Source organism: Gymnoscopelus braueri (assembly GCF_963280865.1).
Source record: "Gymnoscopelus braueri genome assembly, chromosome: 21".
In the NCBI taxonomy this organism is placed as follows: domain Eukaryota; kingdom Metazoa; phylum Chordata; class Actinopteri; order Myctophiformes; family Myctophidae; genus Gymnoscopelus; species Gymnoscopelus braueri.
In genome coordinates, this window is record NC_137623.1 from 21449536 (window position 1) to 21464853 (window position 15318).

General features: G+C 41.1%; 1 protein-coding gene across 1 annotated transcript in view; it reads left to right on the plus strand.

Annotated features, from left to right (window-relative positions):
* ptprn2 (protein tyrosine phosphatase receptor type N2) overlaps positions 1–15318 on the plus strand; it is a gene marked incomplete at its 5' end in the record, with an annotated part of 195280 nt that overhangs the window by 175884 nt on the left and 4078 nt on the right. Inside the window, 5 exons of the mRNA XM_080417441.1 lie at positions 5130–5207; positions 9314–9433; positions 10564–10730; positions 13633–13686; positions 14890–14954. Of these exons, the coding sequence (XP_080273567.1) occupies positions 5130–5207; positions 9314–9433; positions 10564–10730; positions 13633–13686; positions 14890–14954 (484 nt within the window). The remainder of the gene's footprint in view (positions 1–5129; positions 5208–9313; positions 9434–10563; positions 10731–13632; positions 13687–14889; positions 14955–15318) is intronic.

A 15318-nucleotide genomic window follows, 5' to 3' on the forward strand; every position in this document is an offset into this window, starting at 1 on the left:
TTCTTTTCTATCGATAAATGTTTAATCAATTAATAGAGTAATCGGGAAGCATTTTTTTTAATATACTTTTTTTAAAACATTGACTGCCAGGTACTAGGCATCCGCTTTTTTTAGCTGCTGCCAGGGTTTTTTCAATTTTTCTATCCTTTTTAAGTAGTCACAGAATATTTATCTCCAGTGTGATCGATCCCCTGATGGTTGCTAATCACGGAGGAAATCACTGTGCTTCTGCTTCCGTGAAGAAAAAAATATGTCATTGTGACCTCCCGTTCTCTTGTTATAGTTATACCCAGTTGAAAATAGCATGTTTCGACAAAAATACATAGTAAAACACAGGAGCCGAGATACAAGATTTTAAAAGTAATAAGTTAACCAGGAAGTGAATGGAGCAGTAAATCTTCGGATCACGTTGTCTTGGGTTCCGGACGTTTTCCCCCCAAAAAGAAAAAAAAAAGAGGATATAACCATGAATGGCAGGTAATGTGTTAAGGAATCGATTAACCATTGAAACTCTATTTTCTACTTTGTCGTTGCAAAAAATCGTTGCAAAGCGACGTTTATTTAACGATTTATTTATTTAAATATTTGTGTGCGTCAATATTTTAACAAATAATGACATGCCCCAAATAGGGATAGATTATGAACAGATTATTTTTTTGTAAATTATTGATTATCGGATATTTCGCATAAATCGATTAGTTTGAATAACTGTTGTACAGTACCCCCTAGCGACGTATCAAAGCATGGATGCTTCGGGTATGCCACAGACTGTGTGTCACGGTCTTTCTCGCCTATCATGCCCTTTACAGAGTCCGGAGACTTGTGGCTTTTCCTCACCAATGTTTGTGGCATCGTTCTGTGATGCTGGTTCGGTGACAAAAGCGAGTGCATGCTGTGTCCGACTGTCCGTGAAATACTCACTCCACCATGCGTTTACCGCTGTCTAGCGTACTATACGAACGCGGTATCAAGGTGCAATAACGAGGCATTGCAAGTTGAGATGTTCCTGCAGTACATATTCTTTGTACGAGCTTTTTCAGCACAAGCTATTTTTCCTTCAAACCAAAGAGCAATTTTCTGTTTTCTTAGTCTATCTCCTTAACACAATGGCAAAGGGAGGACAGCATAAATGCGGGGCTATTCTTTCATGCCTGTGCTTTTAGTATTCATGCAGGGACGTGAGCACACAGTCTGTGTCCTTGAGATTGGCTAAACAGAGTGGCAGCTTGTGCACTCGGCACTAACTCTTTCATTTCTGTGGAATAAAATAAAAAAGAAATCCATGCATGGAATTTCAACCCGGGAATGATGAAGTGAAAATATACCCAAGCTATACCTAATTGGAAGTGATTCAAAGGTGTGAAACACGAAAACATCATTTTCTATTATTATGTATCTGTTGTTTGGGTGAAATTACACTCGCTGTAATGGCAGGGCAATCTATTGATCTACCAGCTACCTATGTTTCACGTCCACACTCTTAATGACCATTAAGTTACACTTTGTCCACCATAATCACAGCTAATATTTTGACATTTTATTACAGTATATGCACAGAAAAGAATACCAGCACTTTATTCAGGTCTTATATCCCCCCAGCAGCAGCTCATAAATACACCGGCCTTCCTCAGCGTGTATGAGATAAACAGACATTGTGTCACTTTATAAAGGGGACCTACAGTAGGTGCGTCGCACAAAGTGGTCCGGGTAACAACATTATACCTGAGAATTAAACCACTTTTTTTACAAGAAAGTCAATAACCAGAAAAGAAAAATACAAACATAGAAATATTAGAAAAACAGTCTTCATTTTTTTTAAAGGAAAACTTTGTCTGTGCGAGTACCTAGACACTCCTTCATAAAGACAGTTACATTACAGTATATGCAGCCATCTAAATGTAGAATACTGTCTGAATACTGTGATAAAGTACTTGTTATTAATGGCAAAAACATATGCATGACTTTATTTTACAGTCCTAATACATGAACAAGTATGAATAAATAACTCTTACTGAGGATTATGATCTACAGTACATTATGTAGTACTCACTATACATTTCTTATGGCTACCATCCTACTAACTATTTTGATTACCTTTTACTTGATTGATAAATACCTGGAAATTAGTTAAATAAAGGGTCGTCCAGGCTTCTTTCCATTTGACACAACAATATCATACTGTAGAGCAGTGGTTCTCAACCTTTTTAGGCTAATAAAATAATCATATGTGAACTGGGGACCCCCCACCCTGACAAGCACTTGGAATTGTAGGAGTTGTAGGAGGCATTACATTTAGTAACGTTTGTCTATGTTCCACAGATAAATGTTGTGAAAATAGCCGATCTACAAGCTCACAACGCCTTGCGTTGGGAGGCGTTGTGAGCTTGTAGATCAGCTATTTTCACAATTTACCTCTTTATTATATTGTTTGACATTTGATTATGTTTGACCAGTTTGTATAGTATAGTTTGATGCTGTAATGGTCTTTCTTCATTTCATTTATAGGTATTAAAAAGGTCTTACAAGTCCTTACATTGTGACTTTACTGTCAAAGTAAAGTGAAAAAAAAAAACATGCGGGGACCCACCTGGGGGTCCCGACCCACAGGTTGAGAACCACTGCTGTAGCGTAGATCATACTGGAAGATAAAAAATAGAGATGTAGCCACATATGAATAAAACAGAATGTGCCTAATTGCAAAAGCTGAAAGTGCTGCTATAGGCTATTACAAAACTTGCCCCATCAACAGTGATGGACAGTAACAAAGTTCATCTACAGTACAGTACCTGAGTACATTTCTTTAATGTATCTGTACTTATGGACCCCAGGAAGATTATCTGTTGTTATGGACCAGCTAATGGGGATCCTAATAAACTCAATAGACTCACTAAACTTACGTATTTATGTTTTTGGATACCTATGACTTTCTCTCCCCTACATTCTAGGCAGGGAAAAAGTACATTATGAATTAGCCCTGTTTCTAAAAACAAGGCAATTCAATGTGCTTTACCTAAAACATTACGCAAAAGAAACACATTATAACAGCACATTAGAATACAATAAAAACAAAAGAAGTAACACATAAAAATGACAGTGCAGAAGAATAACGTTGAATAAAATAAACTTTAGTGAAAGGCAGAGGCAAACAGAAATGTTTTAGCCGTGATTTAAAAGAAGCAGCTCTCTGGGAGTTTGTTCCAGATATGTGGTGCATAAAAACTAAATGCTGCAGAAATGTATTTTGGCCCTAAACCATTTAAAGCTTTATAGACCAACATATTTTGAAATCGATTATTTGACACGCAGGGAGCCAGTGTAAGGATTTAAGAACTGGAGTGATACGCTCCACTTTAAGGTCTCGAGCAGCAGCGTTCTGAATCAACTGCAGCCTTCTGATCGATTTTATAGGGAGACCTGTGAAGACACTGTTGCAGCAGTAGTCAAGACTACTGAAGATGAATGCATGGACAGGTTTTTCTGAATCCTCTTGAAATGCATAAAAGTGCACAGTGAAAATTGCTGATCTAAAAGCTCACAATGTGCCTGTAGATCTGCTATTTTTTCTATTGATATTTTTTAGAACATTTCTGGAAAATCAGAATTGCTTTGAGAAGTTGTCTAAACACAGCTAGCAACTTTGAGTTGAGCGATTGTTTGTTTTTGCTTTTTTTGTCCACCACTGCCTATCAATGCACTGCTGGCATGGCAGGTGTCTTAACGAGCGTCTCATTATGAAGACTGCAGGGGGGCGCATGACCTTTTGAACCAATGATAGATCACTCCTGATTATCTGAGCAGACAAGCTGACCTGCAGGTAGCCAGGGAGCAGTATAGGTATCAAGTTGTTTATTTCTGAAATGCTGAATGCTTCCTGTCGGCCCTTCATTCAGGAAAACATTCTTCTCCATGCCCTCTCATCAGAGCTAGAGATAACTGGGGCAATACTCTTTATAAGAGTAACCCCTCACTTCTCAGGGAAAACCATGTTTTTTTTTGTTTGTTTTTTTAACTCTACTTAACCTTGGCCTTAAGCTGTTGCACTTCTCTACTCAACGTTTGTTTTACAAACCATTTTCATCCCTATCTTCTTGTTCTCCTACCTTCCTGCTCTCCTCCTATCACAGGCCTTTTATTTTTTATTTGTGTGCGTTTCAACGGAGAGGCTAGCTATTTTAAAACGTTAAAAAGTTGTTTTCAAAGATTGTACAGCCCACTCCCCGTGCCTAGCTCTCAATATATGTGTGCTGACCATTCAACCACTCCAACAGACAGATAGGCTTGCACACGCACACACGCGTACACACACACACACACACGCACACGCACAAGCATACGCACACCCGCCCGCACACGCACAAACGCTTGTACACACACAGACCAGACCCATCCAAGAAGTATCAATCCTCTAGTGTAGGCGTGTGTGACATTCTCAGACTGGCATCAATAATGTACTGGAGTAGAAACGCATACTTCCTTCTCACTCAAGTATTACTCTAATCCAAGCCATTAATGAACAGTCACATCCCAAGGACCAGAAGGGACACAGGGGAAGGGACAAGAAAGGCAGTGCTCAGGCTAATTTATACTAGCTGAGAATACACCACTGTTGAGTGAGGGAGTGAATGAATGAATGAATGAATGAATGAATGAATGAATGAATGAATTAATTAATTAATGAATGTCCCCCATGGGATCTGTAAAGGTCTGTCTGTCTGTCTGTCTGTCTGTCTATTAAAAATCAACCTTCTGGTGGCGCTATAATAGGCTAATTTGGAGTGGAGGTTCTTCGTTGGCCTCCCAGGAGTGTGCATGCAAAGTTTCACACCCATCGGTCCAACAGTGCCGTTCACAGACACAAGGATACACACACACACACACACACACATACAGATGGACAGGAGCGAAAACATAGTCTGCTGGACAATGAAGCGATCTGGAGGCTGTAGCCAGAGAGCAGAGTGAAAGGGGAGGGAAGAAGGAGAGCTTTCCCAGGAGATGATGCTGTTCTTCTCTCTCCAGATGGAGGCTGTGTGTGAGGGTAGTCGAATCCAGACAGTACATTTCCATCAGCCTCTCTCTAACCCACCCAAACACTCACTGTCTGTCTCCTTCTATTCCCTCTCGCCCAGATGGACCATGACCCGCGCAACCCTACTTACATCGCCTCCCAAGGCCCGCTGCCTTCCACGGTGACAGACTTCTGGCAGGTAAGAAAACTCTCCATCTCCATTGACTGTTTGCATTTTCACTCTGCACGTGCGCTTTCAATAGCTCCACCATGAGGCTTTGGGAACGTATGCATTGTGTGGACAGTGGAGTTGTGTCTGACGACCTCACCCTTTCCATTGTGCATGCTGGATCATTTAGACAATTCTGCTCTGTGTTAATGTAGGTAATTTAATGTGTGTATTTTAAAGGAAATGAAGAAAACCTTATATTTTTCAAACAAAGCAATACTGCCTCATCAAAGTTGGTATTGTGACTTTATATATTGTCAGATACAGTACTTGCATGTGTCATTATATTATCACCACTTTACCCCAATCCAGCTCAAGTGGAGTTAGGAGGGAGTTAGGAAGAACAGCTGACAACGGATCTCCAAGCTCACAATGCATCACAACGCGTGAATTAATGCCCTGACACTGCTTATATAGGCCTACAATAATTGGAGGACTTTAAATATTACTTTAAATATTACAATAACTTCTGCAAAGAGGCGTTCACGGAGTTGCATTTTCTGTAGAAGCGAGAGAAATGCTATATGAACTAATTTCTTGCCATATTGCTCTCCTCAGAAAACACTACATAGATTTTAGAAATATAATAAATTGTTTTCATAACATTAGCATCAGTGCTAAGTTTGATAAACAGGTACACTGCATAGTTACTTTTAACAGACTATGGGGGGAAAAACCCCTGCTTCGTTAAAGTTGTGTTGTGTTCCGCTCTGAGTCTGCAGCTGCTCTGTGTGTGTGTGTCACAGGAGACATTGTGACCCATGCTGCCTGGTATGGATGCACGCCTCCAATGACGCATGACGTTTGCCAAATGGTGCTCTTATGCATTAACAGGAAAGTACTGCAGTAATTAGCAGGCCCATCGCCTCCATATGGTGGAGTAACTCTAGTAGCCGTGACCAGGAGGTGTAAATACTGTCACACCAGCTGGCCCTGCTCGCTCTCTTCGTCTGGGGGTTGAATCCATAATGTTATTTTTCATACTGTACAAAAGTAACAAACTTTATTGCTGCACTTCGTCTTGATTTGTATACCAATTTGGTGACCAGACCATGTACACTGCAAATGTTAATTAAGCTCTGAGAGTGTACAAATTGATCGTTAGGTCAATGTATTACTATTTCACACTTTTAATTTGGTGCTGCTTCATTCATACAGGTTTTAAATGTTTAAATGAAGTGCACAGAATAGACCTTAGAGTTAAATTAACGCTCAGGATTTTGCAATGTCTGTTTAGATTTTTAGCAGTAATGATGCCTGCTCATGCACTGTTCCAATCATAAATACACTGTTTTCTGGGCGCTGTTAGAGAAAACACTTGCAAAGGGTTAATCACTTGGTCACTTAGTAAATTGAAAAATTGCCGCTAACAAACAATTGTGCTACTATTGTAGCATCATATTAGTGAGCTTGTTGACGACACAGAAATTATGTTTTTTACTCTGCCCTTATGCCAAATGCTATTGTTCCCAACATGCACCTTGATTGAGTGGATCAGTTGATATCGGAATGAAGCCAGCACTGCTCAATACCTTTAATTTGTCGATTTAAAAGCGCCTCACATGAAACAGTTGATAATTGTCTGCGAGAGTTTTTATTTGCTTGTTTGTCTGCATGCCAGTTTTTTTTGTCCTAGTGAGGTGAAAACAAGCATAGCCATTATCTGACGAAAAGAGTCATTCGGTTCATAAACAAAAGCCTGTATCTCTTTCAATTAAACAGAAAAACAAATACTAGAACATTAAAATTAGATTTAATTGACAAATGGCGGACACCGTAAACACCGCATTTGTGTTGTGGAATAAATTGTGGTCTTTCATTATCCTGAAAAAAAAAAAGAAAGAGTGAAAAAAAAGAAACTCGCTCCCTTTCCCCCATTAAAAGTAAACAAACAGGGGAAGCTCTGGCAGTCACATGCAAATGACCTTACAGGAGGCAAATCTTCTGCCTCTGTCCCACCTAATCCCCACTGGTAAATGGGACTGGCCTTCAAAATTGTAAATGCAAATTTGCCCGATATGCCCCCAATTCCCGCATATCTGAGTAAATACCTCCAAAAGGTTAGCGACACCCACAGTCACAATACCAGAGGGAGCGTTAACAACAATTTGGTACCACCCACCCATAAATCAAACATGGGCAAATTCTCCTTCTACAGCACTGCCACCCAGGATTGGAATAGTCTAACTCCATCCCTCAAAAAATGCAGTTCGCTGGGCTCATTTAAAAGAGCCTTAAAAAATCACCTTTCAGGAGGCCAAAGGTGGAGGTAGTACCATTTTCCCGTTAGACAGCAGACCCCCCCCCCCCCTGTTCTTGTACATATTTTTTTTTTTTTTTTTTTTTTTTTTTTTTTTTTGTTGTACATAGTGTTATATATTGTTTTTGGCTGTTTATTTTGTAATGATATTTGAACTGTGGTGCCACTATATATGCCTATGAATTAATTACCAAGGCCCTCATTGGAAACAAGTCCGCAAGGACTTTTATGAACGGACCTGTTAGACAAAGTATTTTAAATGTAACTGTGCTGTTTTACATTTTTTTTTGCCTAATAAAATATTCAATCAATCAATCAATGGTCTCCGACAGCGAGAGCTCCGAAACGTAGCCTCTGTCTAATCCTCCTCCTTTACCCTGCACTCTTCATTCACCCCCCCCCCCCCGCCCTCTCCACACACCCCACACACTCTCTCACACACACACACACACACACACACACACACACACACACACACACACACACACACACACACACACACACACACACACACACACACACACGCACACACACACAATACATCGTTCACTCCTCTTCTTCATCTCCATCTGTCTGTCTGTCTGTCTGTCTGTCTGTCTGTCTGTCTGTCTGTCTGTCTGTCTGTCTGTCTGTCTGTCTGTCTGTCTGTCTGTCTGTCTCTCTCTCTCTCTCTCTCTCTCTCTCTCTCTCTCTCTCTCTCTCTCTCTCTCTCTCTCTCTCTCTCTCTCTCTCTCTCCCTCCCTCCCCCCGTCCCCCTGGCTGTGAGCTCAACTCAACTCCTCTGAGGTCGCACCACTCCTCTCTCCCGTTCTTTCTTAGTGAAATTCTAAGCAAAAACCCAATCAGTGTGGCTCTCCCAAGCAATGACTCAAGTCTTTTGACTCCTTTTCCTATTCATACTTTAATTACTACAGTAGACAGACCTTGGATCTCGAAAGGAGTGATTTCCTGGAGTTCATATGTCTGTAAAATAGAAATCATTGCCCCTAAAAATGTGTATTTTGTCAACCAATCACTTAAGTGACACCATTGAATACTGTGTGTATATATACAGTATATATATATATATATATATATATATATATATATATATATATATATATATATATATTTACACACACACATATAAATATGATGTACAACATTTCAGTGGTGGATATATATATATATATCAGTTAGAAAATACACATTCTACATGAAATAATATTTCTAGCTTCACCAAACGAAATGCACCCCACCACCCCTACCGCATGATCGCGTATTTCGGTGGTGGCGTCAATCTAATCAAAGCCTGGCACAGTTGCCAGAGAGTTGGCATGCGACGTGTCGTCCGCTGCTGGGCTGGATCACAGAGGCTTGCGATGAGTTTATAGGTGAAGCCGCTGTGTTTTCATAGCGCTCATAAAAGCTGTGTTTCTTCCTCATTTCCCTAATGGCTGCCATGGGCCCCTTATCTTTCCCAAGGACACATTAGATTGTGATAAGATGAGACGGAGCAAGGCGGTAGATCTGGGGGATCTGGCTTATAGACGATTTGGCACGTGAAACCACCCCCCCCCCCTCCCCCCCATCCCCCGGATCCTCCTAACCCACTCACCGTTTGTCCTCGCGCAGGGATGTGACATTTATTCACACTCGTTGGACAAAGTAGAGGCAATATAATGTTAATGTGCAGTATACCGTCCCATTTGGCTGAGTTCTAGCAGACCTTATGATGTGCTCTGTGGTATTCTGTGAATGAATAGGAATGGCCTGCTGTCTCTCTGGGTATAGTATGATTGACAGACCGTCCTCTGGATGATCTTCCTGTGTGCAGATGGTGTGGGAGAGCGGCTGCGTTGTCATCGTGATGCTGACGCCGCTCTCTGAGAACGGGGTGAAACAGTGCCATCACTACTGGCCAGACGAGGGATCTGATGTCTACCACATCTATGAGGTACTGGAGAGATAGCTAGAGTTTTATTGATTGATTGATTGATTGATTGATTGGTTGATTGATTGATTGATTGATTGATTGATTGATTGATTGATTGATTGATTGATTGATTGGTTGATGTTTTTGTTGTCAAAAATACATACAGTATATTTGTACATGTCTGTCAAAAGGATAAAACATTAAAAAGCTTGAGCTTATTTCTAGTGTGGTCCTTTGAGTGTAAATTCAAAGTTTAAATAATAGTAACAATAATGATAATAACGGATTTTATTTATAATACACTTTACATTTGAGTAAATCTCAAGGCGCTACAATAAGCATTTGCATAAAAACCATCACACCACTATAAAAGATCTAAGGAACAGAAACAAAACAAAACTGATACAAAGCTTTTGTGAGGACATTGGTTTTCTTGGTCAATGAGAATTCTCTCATGTTGCAAATTTCTCAATTTAGTTGGGTAGACATGGTGTAAATAGCTCTCCTGTGCCATTGCTGTGAATACAAAGGGGTTCTGAGTCAACTTCCTTCATTAACCAACTGCAGCTGTACTTGTCTGCTCTTTTTTTCCTTTTACACCTAAATCTCTTCACCAGAAATAGCAGATATACAAGCTCACAACGCGTCACGTTGCCATACGTTGTGAACTTGTAGGTCAGCTATTTCTGCCAAATGTTCACCCCAGAATAGGGTGAACATTATGGTTGGGGTTCAAGTGATTAAATAGGGGAACATTTACCACTACCAGCACTGAAGCAACATTACAACAGGAATCCAAGTGTAACTCCCCCCATTGAAACGCATTGAATGTATCTGTTGTATAATCACGATACCCCCTGCTATGCTAGGCTGTGCTTAGCAACATATGGGTTTTTTGTGAACAGTGTGTGGTGGTGAATCTTGTTGCTAATTGCTGGCAATCATGTTCTAAAAGCAGCAATACACGGCTGTGATATATGGTATTATATCACAGATATGGGCTTTTAAGGCACGCTGCTTCATGTTATATACTACGGCCTCTCACATATTATTGCTTAATTGTCTCTGTGCCAGTCTATGATTAAAATATCGACATTAATTTACATTTAAATCTGAACCATGAGGGATCTATTTACTTTGGAACTCTGCAGGTCAACCTAGTGTCGGAACACATCTGGTGTGAAGACTTCCTGGTTCGAAGCTTCTACCTGAAGAACCTGCAGACCAACGAGACGCGCACCGTTACCCAGTTCCACTTCCTGTCCTGGATGGACCACGGAATACCCGACTCAGCCAGAACCCTGCTGGACTTCCGCAGGTAAAGAGAAAATGCCATATATGTATCGGCCATATGGGGTAATGGAACTTGATGGACCTCAGGCCATGCAGTTTCTGGTTCTGGTTCTTTTTCTCACTTTAGCTTCTCTGCCTTTTCTTTTGTTCTGGTTAACGTCTGCATTTCTGCTCTATTTCTTTGATCCTAGACTTATTCCCCTCAACTCCTCTCCTCCAGCTCATGTGATGCAGAAAATTAACAGCCTCGCATTGCATGGTTTGGCTAGGAGAAGAAGAAGGAGAGAACTCCCCCCCCCCCCCCCCTGCTAATTCAAACACCCAATTAAATGGGACCTGTCTAGCTAAAGACCTAGGAGAGAGGGGGAAAAGCCAGTGACTGAATAACCTCACTGTGTTCTTCGTCTAATGTGTGCTGGCAGAGGAGCAGCTATATAGACCCCCTGGGAGAACCCCAGACGGGGAGAGGAAAAGCCCCTCCAAATGAGAATAGATGCGTCAGATGTCTGTCTGGAAGTCTATCCCCTCGGTTTGGGATCCAAAAAGAAGCAGTGCAGCCATTGCTTTGTCATCTTTTTTTTGGGAGGGGGGACACAATTTGCACTTATTGTCTGTTTTGTTTTGTAACTGGTTAGCTGGTAACTGGTTGAAACAAGTCCCCGGGACTTTTTTTTGTGTTATCCTTTTAGCCTAAATGTCTGACTGTACCTCATGCTGTTCACATTTTGACTAAAATGTTATTCAATCATTCAATCAAAGTGGTGGTTCAGTGGTGGACACTAGACACACACTGGACACACACTCAAACCCAAGTTCTTGAGTCAAAGTATAGATACTCCTGGTCAAATATTACTCAACTACAATTGAAAGCTGCTCTGTCATATTTGTACTAGAGTATAGGAGTACTCGCGTTCTTGTATTCAAAAGCACTAATTACAAAGTACATTTTCTTTTTAATGTCAATGCATTGCTGTATTGAAATTGTGATTGTCCTGACATTTTCAAAATAAATATATCAATAATAGTGAACATAGCAGTTCTACAAGCTCACATTAATACAGCTTGTAGATCTGCTATTTTTCACGATATTTGAAATAAGGCTTAAGTGGTTAATTCATAATGTACTTTTTCCTTTTCTAGAAATGTAGTCAAAAGTACAATATTTGTCTTTGAAATATGGTGGTGTGACAGTGATACGTATCAAAAAATACAAATACTTTAAAAAAAATGACTTAAGTACAGTACTCAAGTAAATGTACTTAGTTACTGTCCACCACTGGTGGTTATGATGTTTAGGCATATTGGTGTCAGTTCGTTGATTGATTGATTGATTGATTGAATACGTTATTAGTCAAAAATGTAAACAGCACGTGGTACTGTGCAGTCAGACATATTAAGGATATAAATACAAATAGAAAACGCTATATGTAAAAAGGAGAAAAGGGGAAAATGGCAGCAGTGAATGACACCTCCTTTCTATGGGAAATTGCATGTATCTCCCATTGTGGTCTCCTCCTGATAAGATGATTTTTCAGGCCAGTTTGGAAAGAAACCAGTAATTTACATCTTTTAATGGAGGGCGTCAGAGATCCATGTTGATATACTGTATACGTACGTGTTTATACCGATGACCGCAGTGCTGTGGTGGAAATTTGTGGGTAACCTCTGACCCAGCGGTGCAACGTGATTCAAAGGTTTCAGATCCATAACGATGTGTGCTCTCACGCCGTGGTTTTGGCCAACACGTATTAAAGCGGTTGCCAGTGTCATTTTTGTGATGTTGCAGCTAGTAATATGAGCCCAGTTGCATAGTCACAAAAGTGATCATTGGAAACTGTGTCTCCTCAGCCAGGCCTGTACACACATTCTCTCTCTCTCTTCTCTCTCTCTCTTCTCTCTCTCTCTCTCTCTCTCTCTCTCTCTCTCTATCACTCTCTTCCTCTCTCTCTCTCTCTAAGCTTTTGAGGAATAGACCATGCACTCCTTTGAGAAATAAGGCTATCGAAAATGCTCTGCCTGTGACCTCTGTGAATTATTTTTCATCTAATGGATTGTATACAATAGATAGATCCATCCATTCATTCACTGATCGATGAATGGAGATAGATAATTAATGTTGTTATAATATTGTTGTAAAGACCGTGCATGCTTTCATCTTTCTCAAATCCTTTTCGTGTTTTATTATTTTTTCTCCCCGTGACAAATTGTAGGAAATAATAAAAGCTATTCAGACATTTATTAATTTCTTTATTGAAAAGGTGGCGGTGGAAAAAAAGAAAAAAAAAGAGAAAATGGAAACGTGCGGATGGATGCCTTGGCCTAGCATAGTAGTCAGTTTCCATGGCAACGGCAGGGTGTGAAAGGCTCGATGGTCCTCACGGTGTGCCTGTGGGGTGTAGCATTCATAATTGGCCGGGGTTAATGCGTTGACGGCGTCACACCGCCACATCCATCCTCCACATGTCACAATAAACAGTGTTATAAATGATCCTCCAAAATGTTTACGCTGTTTGACACGCACTTTTCCCTGTATACTTCACATTATTACAGAGGCTGATGATGGAGTGAGTGGCAGGGGAGTAGATTGCTCATGCTTTTGTTTTGTTCATTTGGTTGTTTGTTTCCGCCGCTCCTTTTCAGTCACATCACTGTGCGTGCATGACAGAGATCGCTTCACGGCTTGAAATTAAACGCAAATCAAACATTTTACCTCACCTTTTTCTTTCATGATAAGTTTATATATCTTGTTGATTTGAAATGGTCATGGTTACCCAGTTTACTGTACAGGTTACAATGAATGAATGAATGAATGAGTAACCATGATATTCTTCTTTCCCAAAGACTTGACGACCTTTGCATTTCTAACTTTTGTTTTTTGTCAAGTTAACAATAATTCATGCACCCCACCCTCTCTGTTTTATTTTCAGAAAGGTTAACAAGTGCTACCGGGGTCGATCTTGTCCGATAATCGTTCACTGCAGGCAAGTATAACCATTCCACCCATCTGAAAAGCTCAGTTGTCAGGGTGGGGCGGCGGTGGGGGGCGATGTTTGTCGTGTCCATGGAATGTTGGAGAGCAAGAGTCTGTTTATTCAAACCCACTCTGTGTACATCCCCCCCCCAGGGTCCAGTAGACATAATGTTTATTCCTGTGGCAGTGCAGCTTTATGGAAATGGAGTGATGGTGGTGACACATAAGACACTTAACCACAAGACACCTCCATTTAGTATATTTTGCTACGAGTTAGTTAACCAGACGTGATTAACCACTAACCACTAACCACCTTTAACAGCCACATCCTGTTAAGTCATGTGTGGGGCCGGTGGGCCCTCGCTCTCCCCATGAGGGGGATGCAGGGAGCGGAGTGTCTGTCTAGCAGTGGATTAACGAAGCGCCTGCTCTGCTGGTTTATTGGCCTTGCCTTTATTAGGGAGCGATGCGCACGCCTTGTTTGCAATTAACATGCAGAGGCGCTGAATGGCCGGCGGGCACAAAGACGGGCTTTTCATAAGACTATCTCTGGAATAATGGAAAAGCAAGGCTCTCCAAAAGCCATTTTCCAAACACCCCCGGCCTCTCAACCTCCCCTCTGCTCCTGAGGTGCATGCATTTAAAACCCTTTGTCCCTTCCACCATGTGCGCCTCTGACCCCCCCCCCCACCCCCCCCCCCCAACCCTATACACACACACACACACACACACACACACACACACACACGCACACACACATTCTAACCAATAGCAATGCCCCGAGACCACACATGCACTTGTGCACACTTTCTTTTTACCATAACATTTTTTATAGGTGTTTTCATATCTTTATACGTATTGGTATTTCATACTGTATTGTGTCAAATATAGGCTTTAACACTCAAGTAATCTTCAGCATCTGATATGTAGCGCCAGGTTTTTAAGCTAACCTTGCTAAAGCCCTAAGCCCTAAGCACACCAACCAAGCTAACTCCTAGTCCTAATCAGCGGCGATGGCAGGTCCATTTCAACTCTGTTCCTTTCTATAAAGTCTCTTCACACACATGTCGAAGTAAATTAGTCATTTATTTCTGTTGCTTCCTCGGACTGAATGCCTGCAAAGGGTTTACTCTAGCACCTTAATGATCTATCGCTCCTTCTCTCTCCGTCCCCCTCTCTTTCTCTCTCTCTCTCTCTCTTTCTTTCTCTGCAGTGATGGAGCTGGCAGGAGCGGGTCGTACATTCTGATTGACATGGTCCTCAATAGGATGGCTAAAGGTAAGAGTCAATGGTTTCCCTTTCACTCTCTCCGCTTGGGTTGAGGTGTCGCCCTGGCAACGCCAAAGCCTCTAGTTTTTTTTTTTTTCAGGAGAAGGTCTTGGTGGGGACGCATTAGACGGTGACTTTCTGAGGCCTGCAAAGCCCAGGGTGAAAGATGGAAACAGAAAGCCGCCACTGGTAGAAAGACAAATCAAAGACGAGAGAAGAGAAAAGAGGCGAAATGAAACAGAAGAGAAGAGAGGAGAAAATCCATTACTCACATTAGTAATTACCTATTAGGCTAACTGTCAAGCCATATTGACTTGCATTGCAATTGCAACATTCATGTGGAGACGGAATGTTTGAAAGGAAAATACATTCC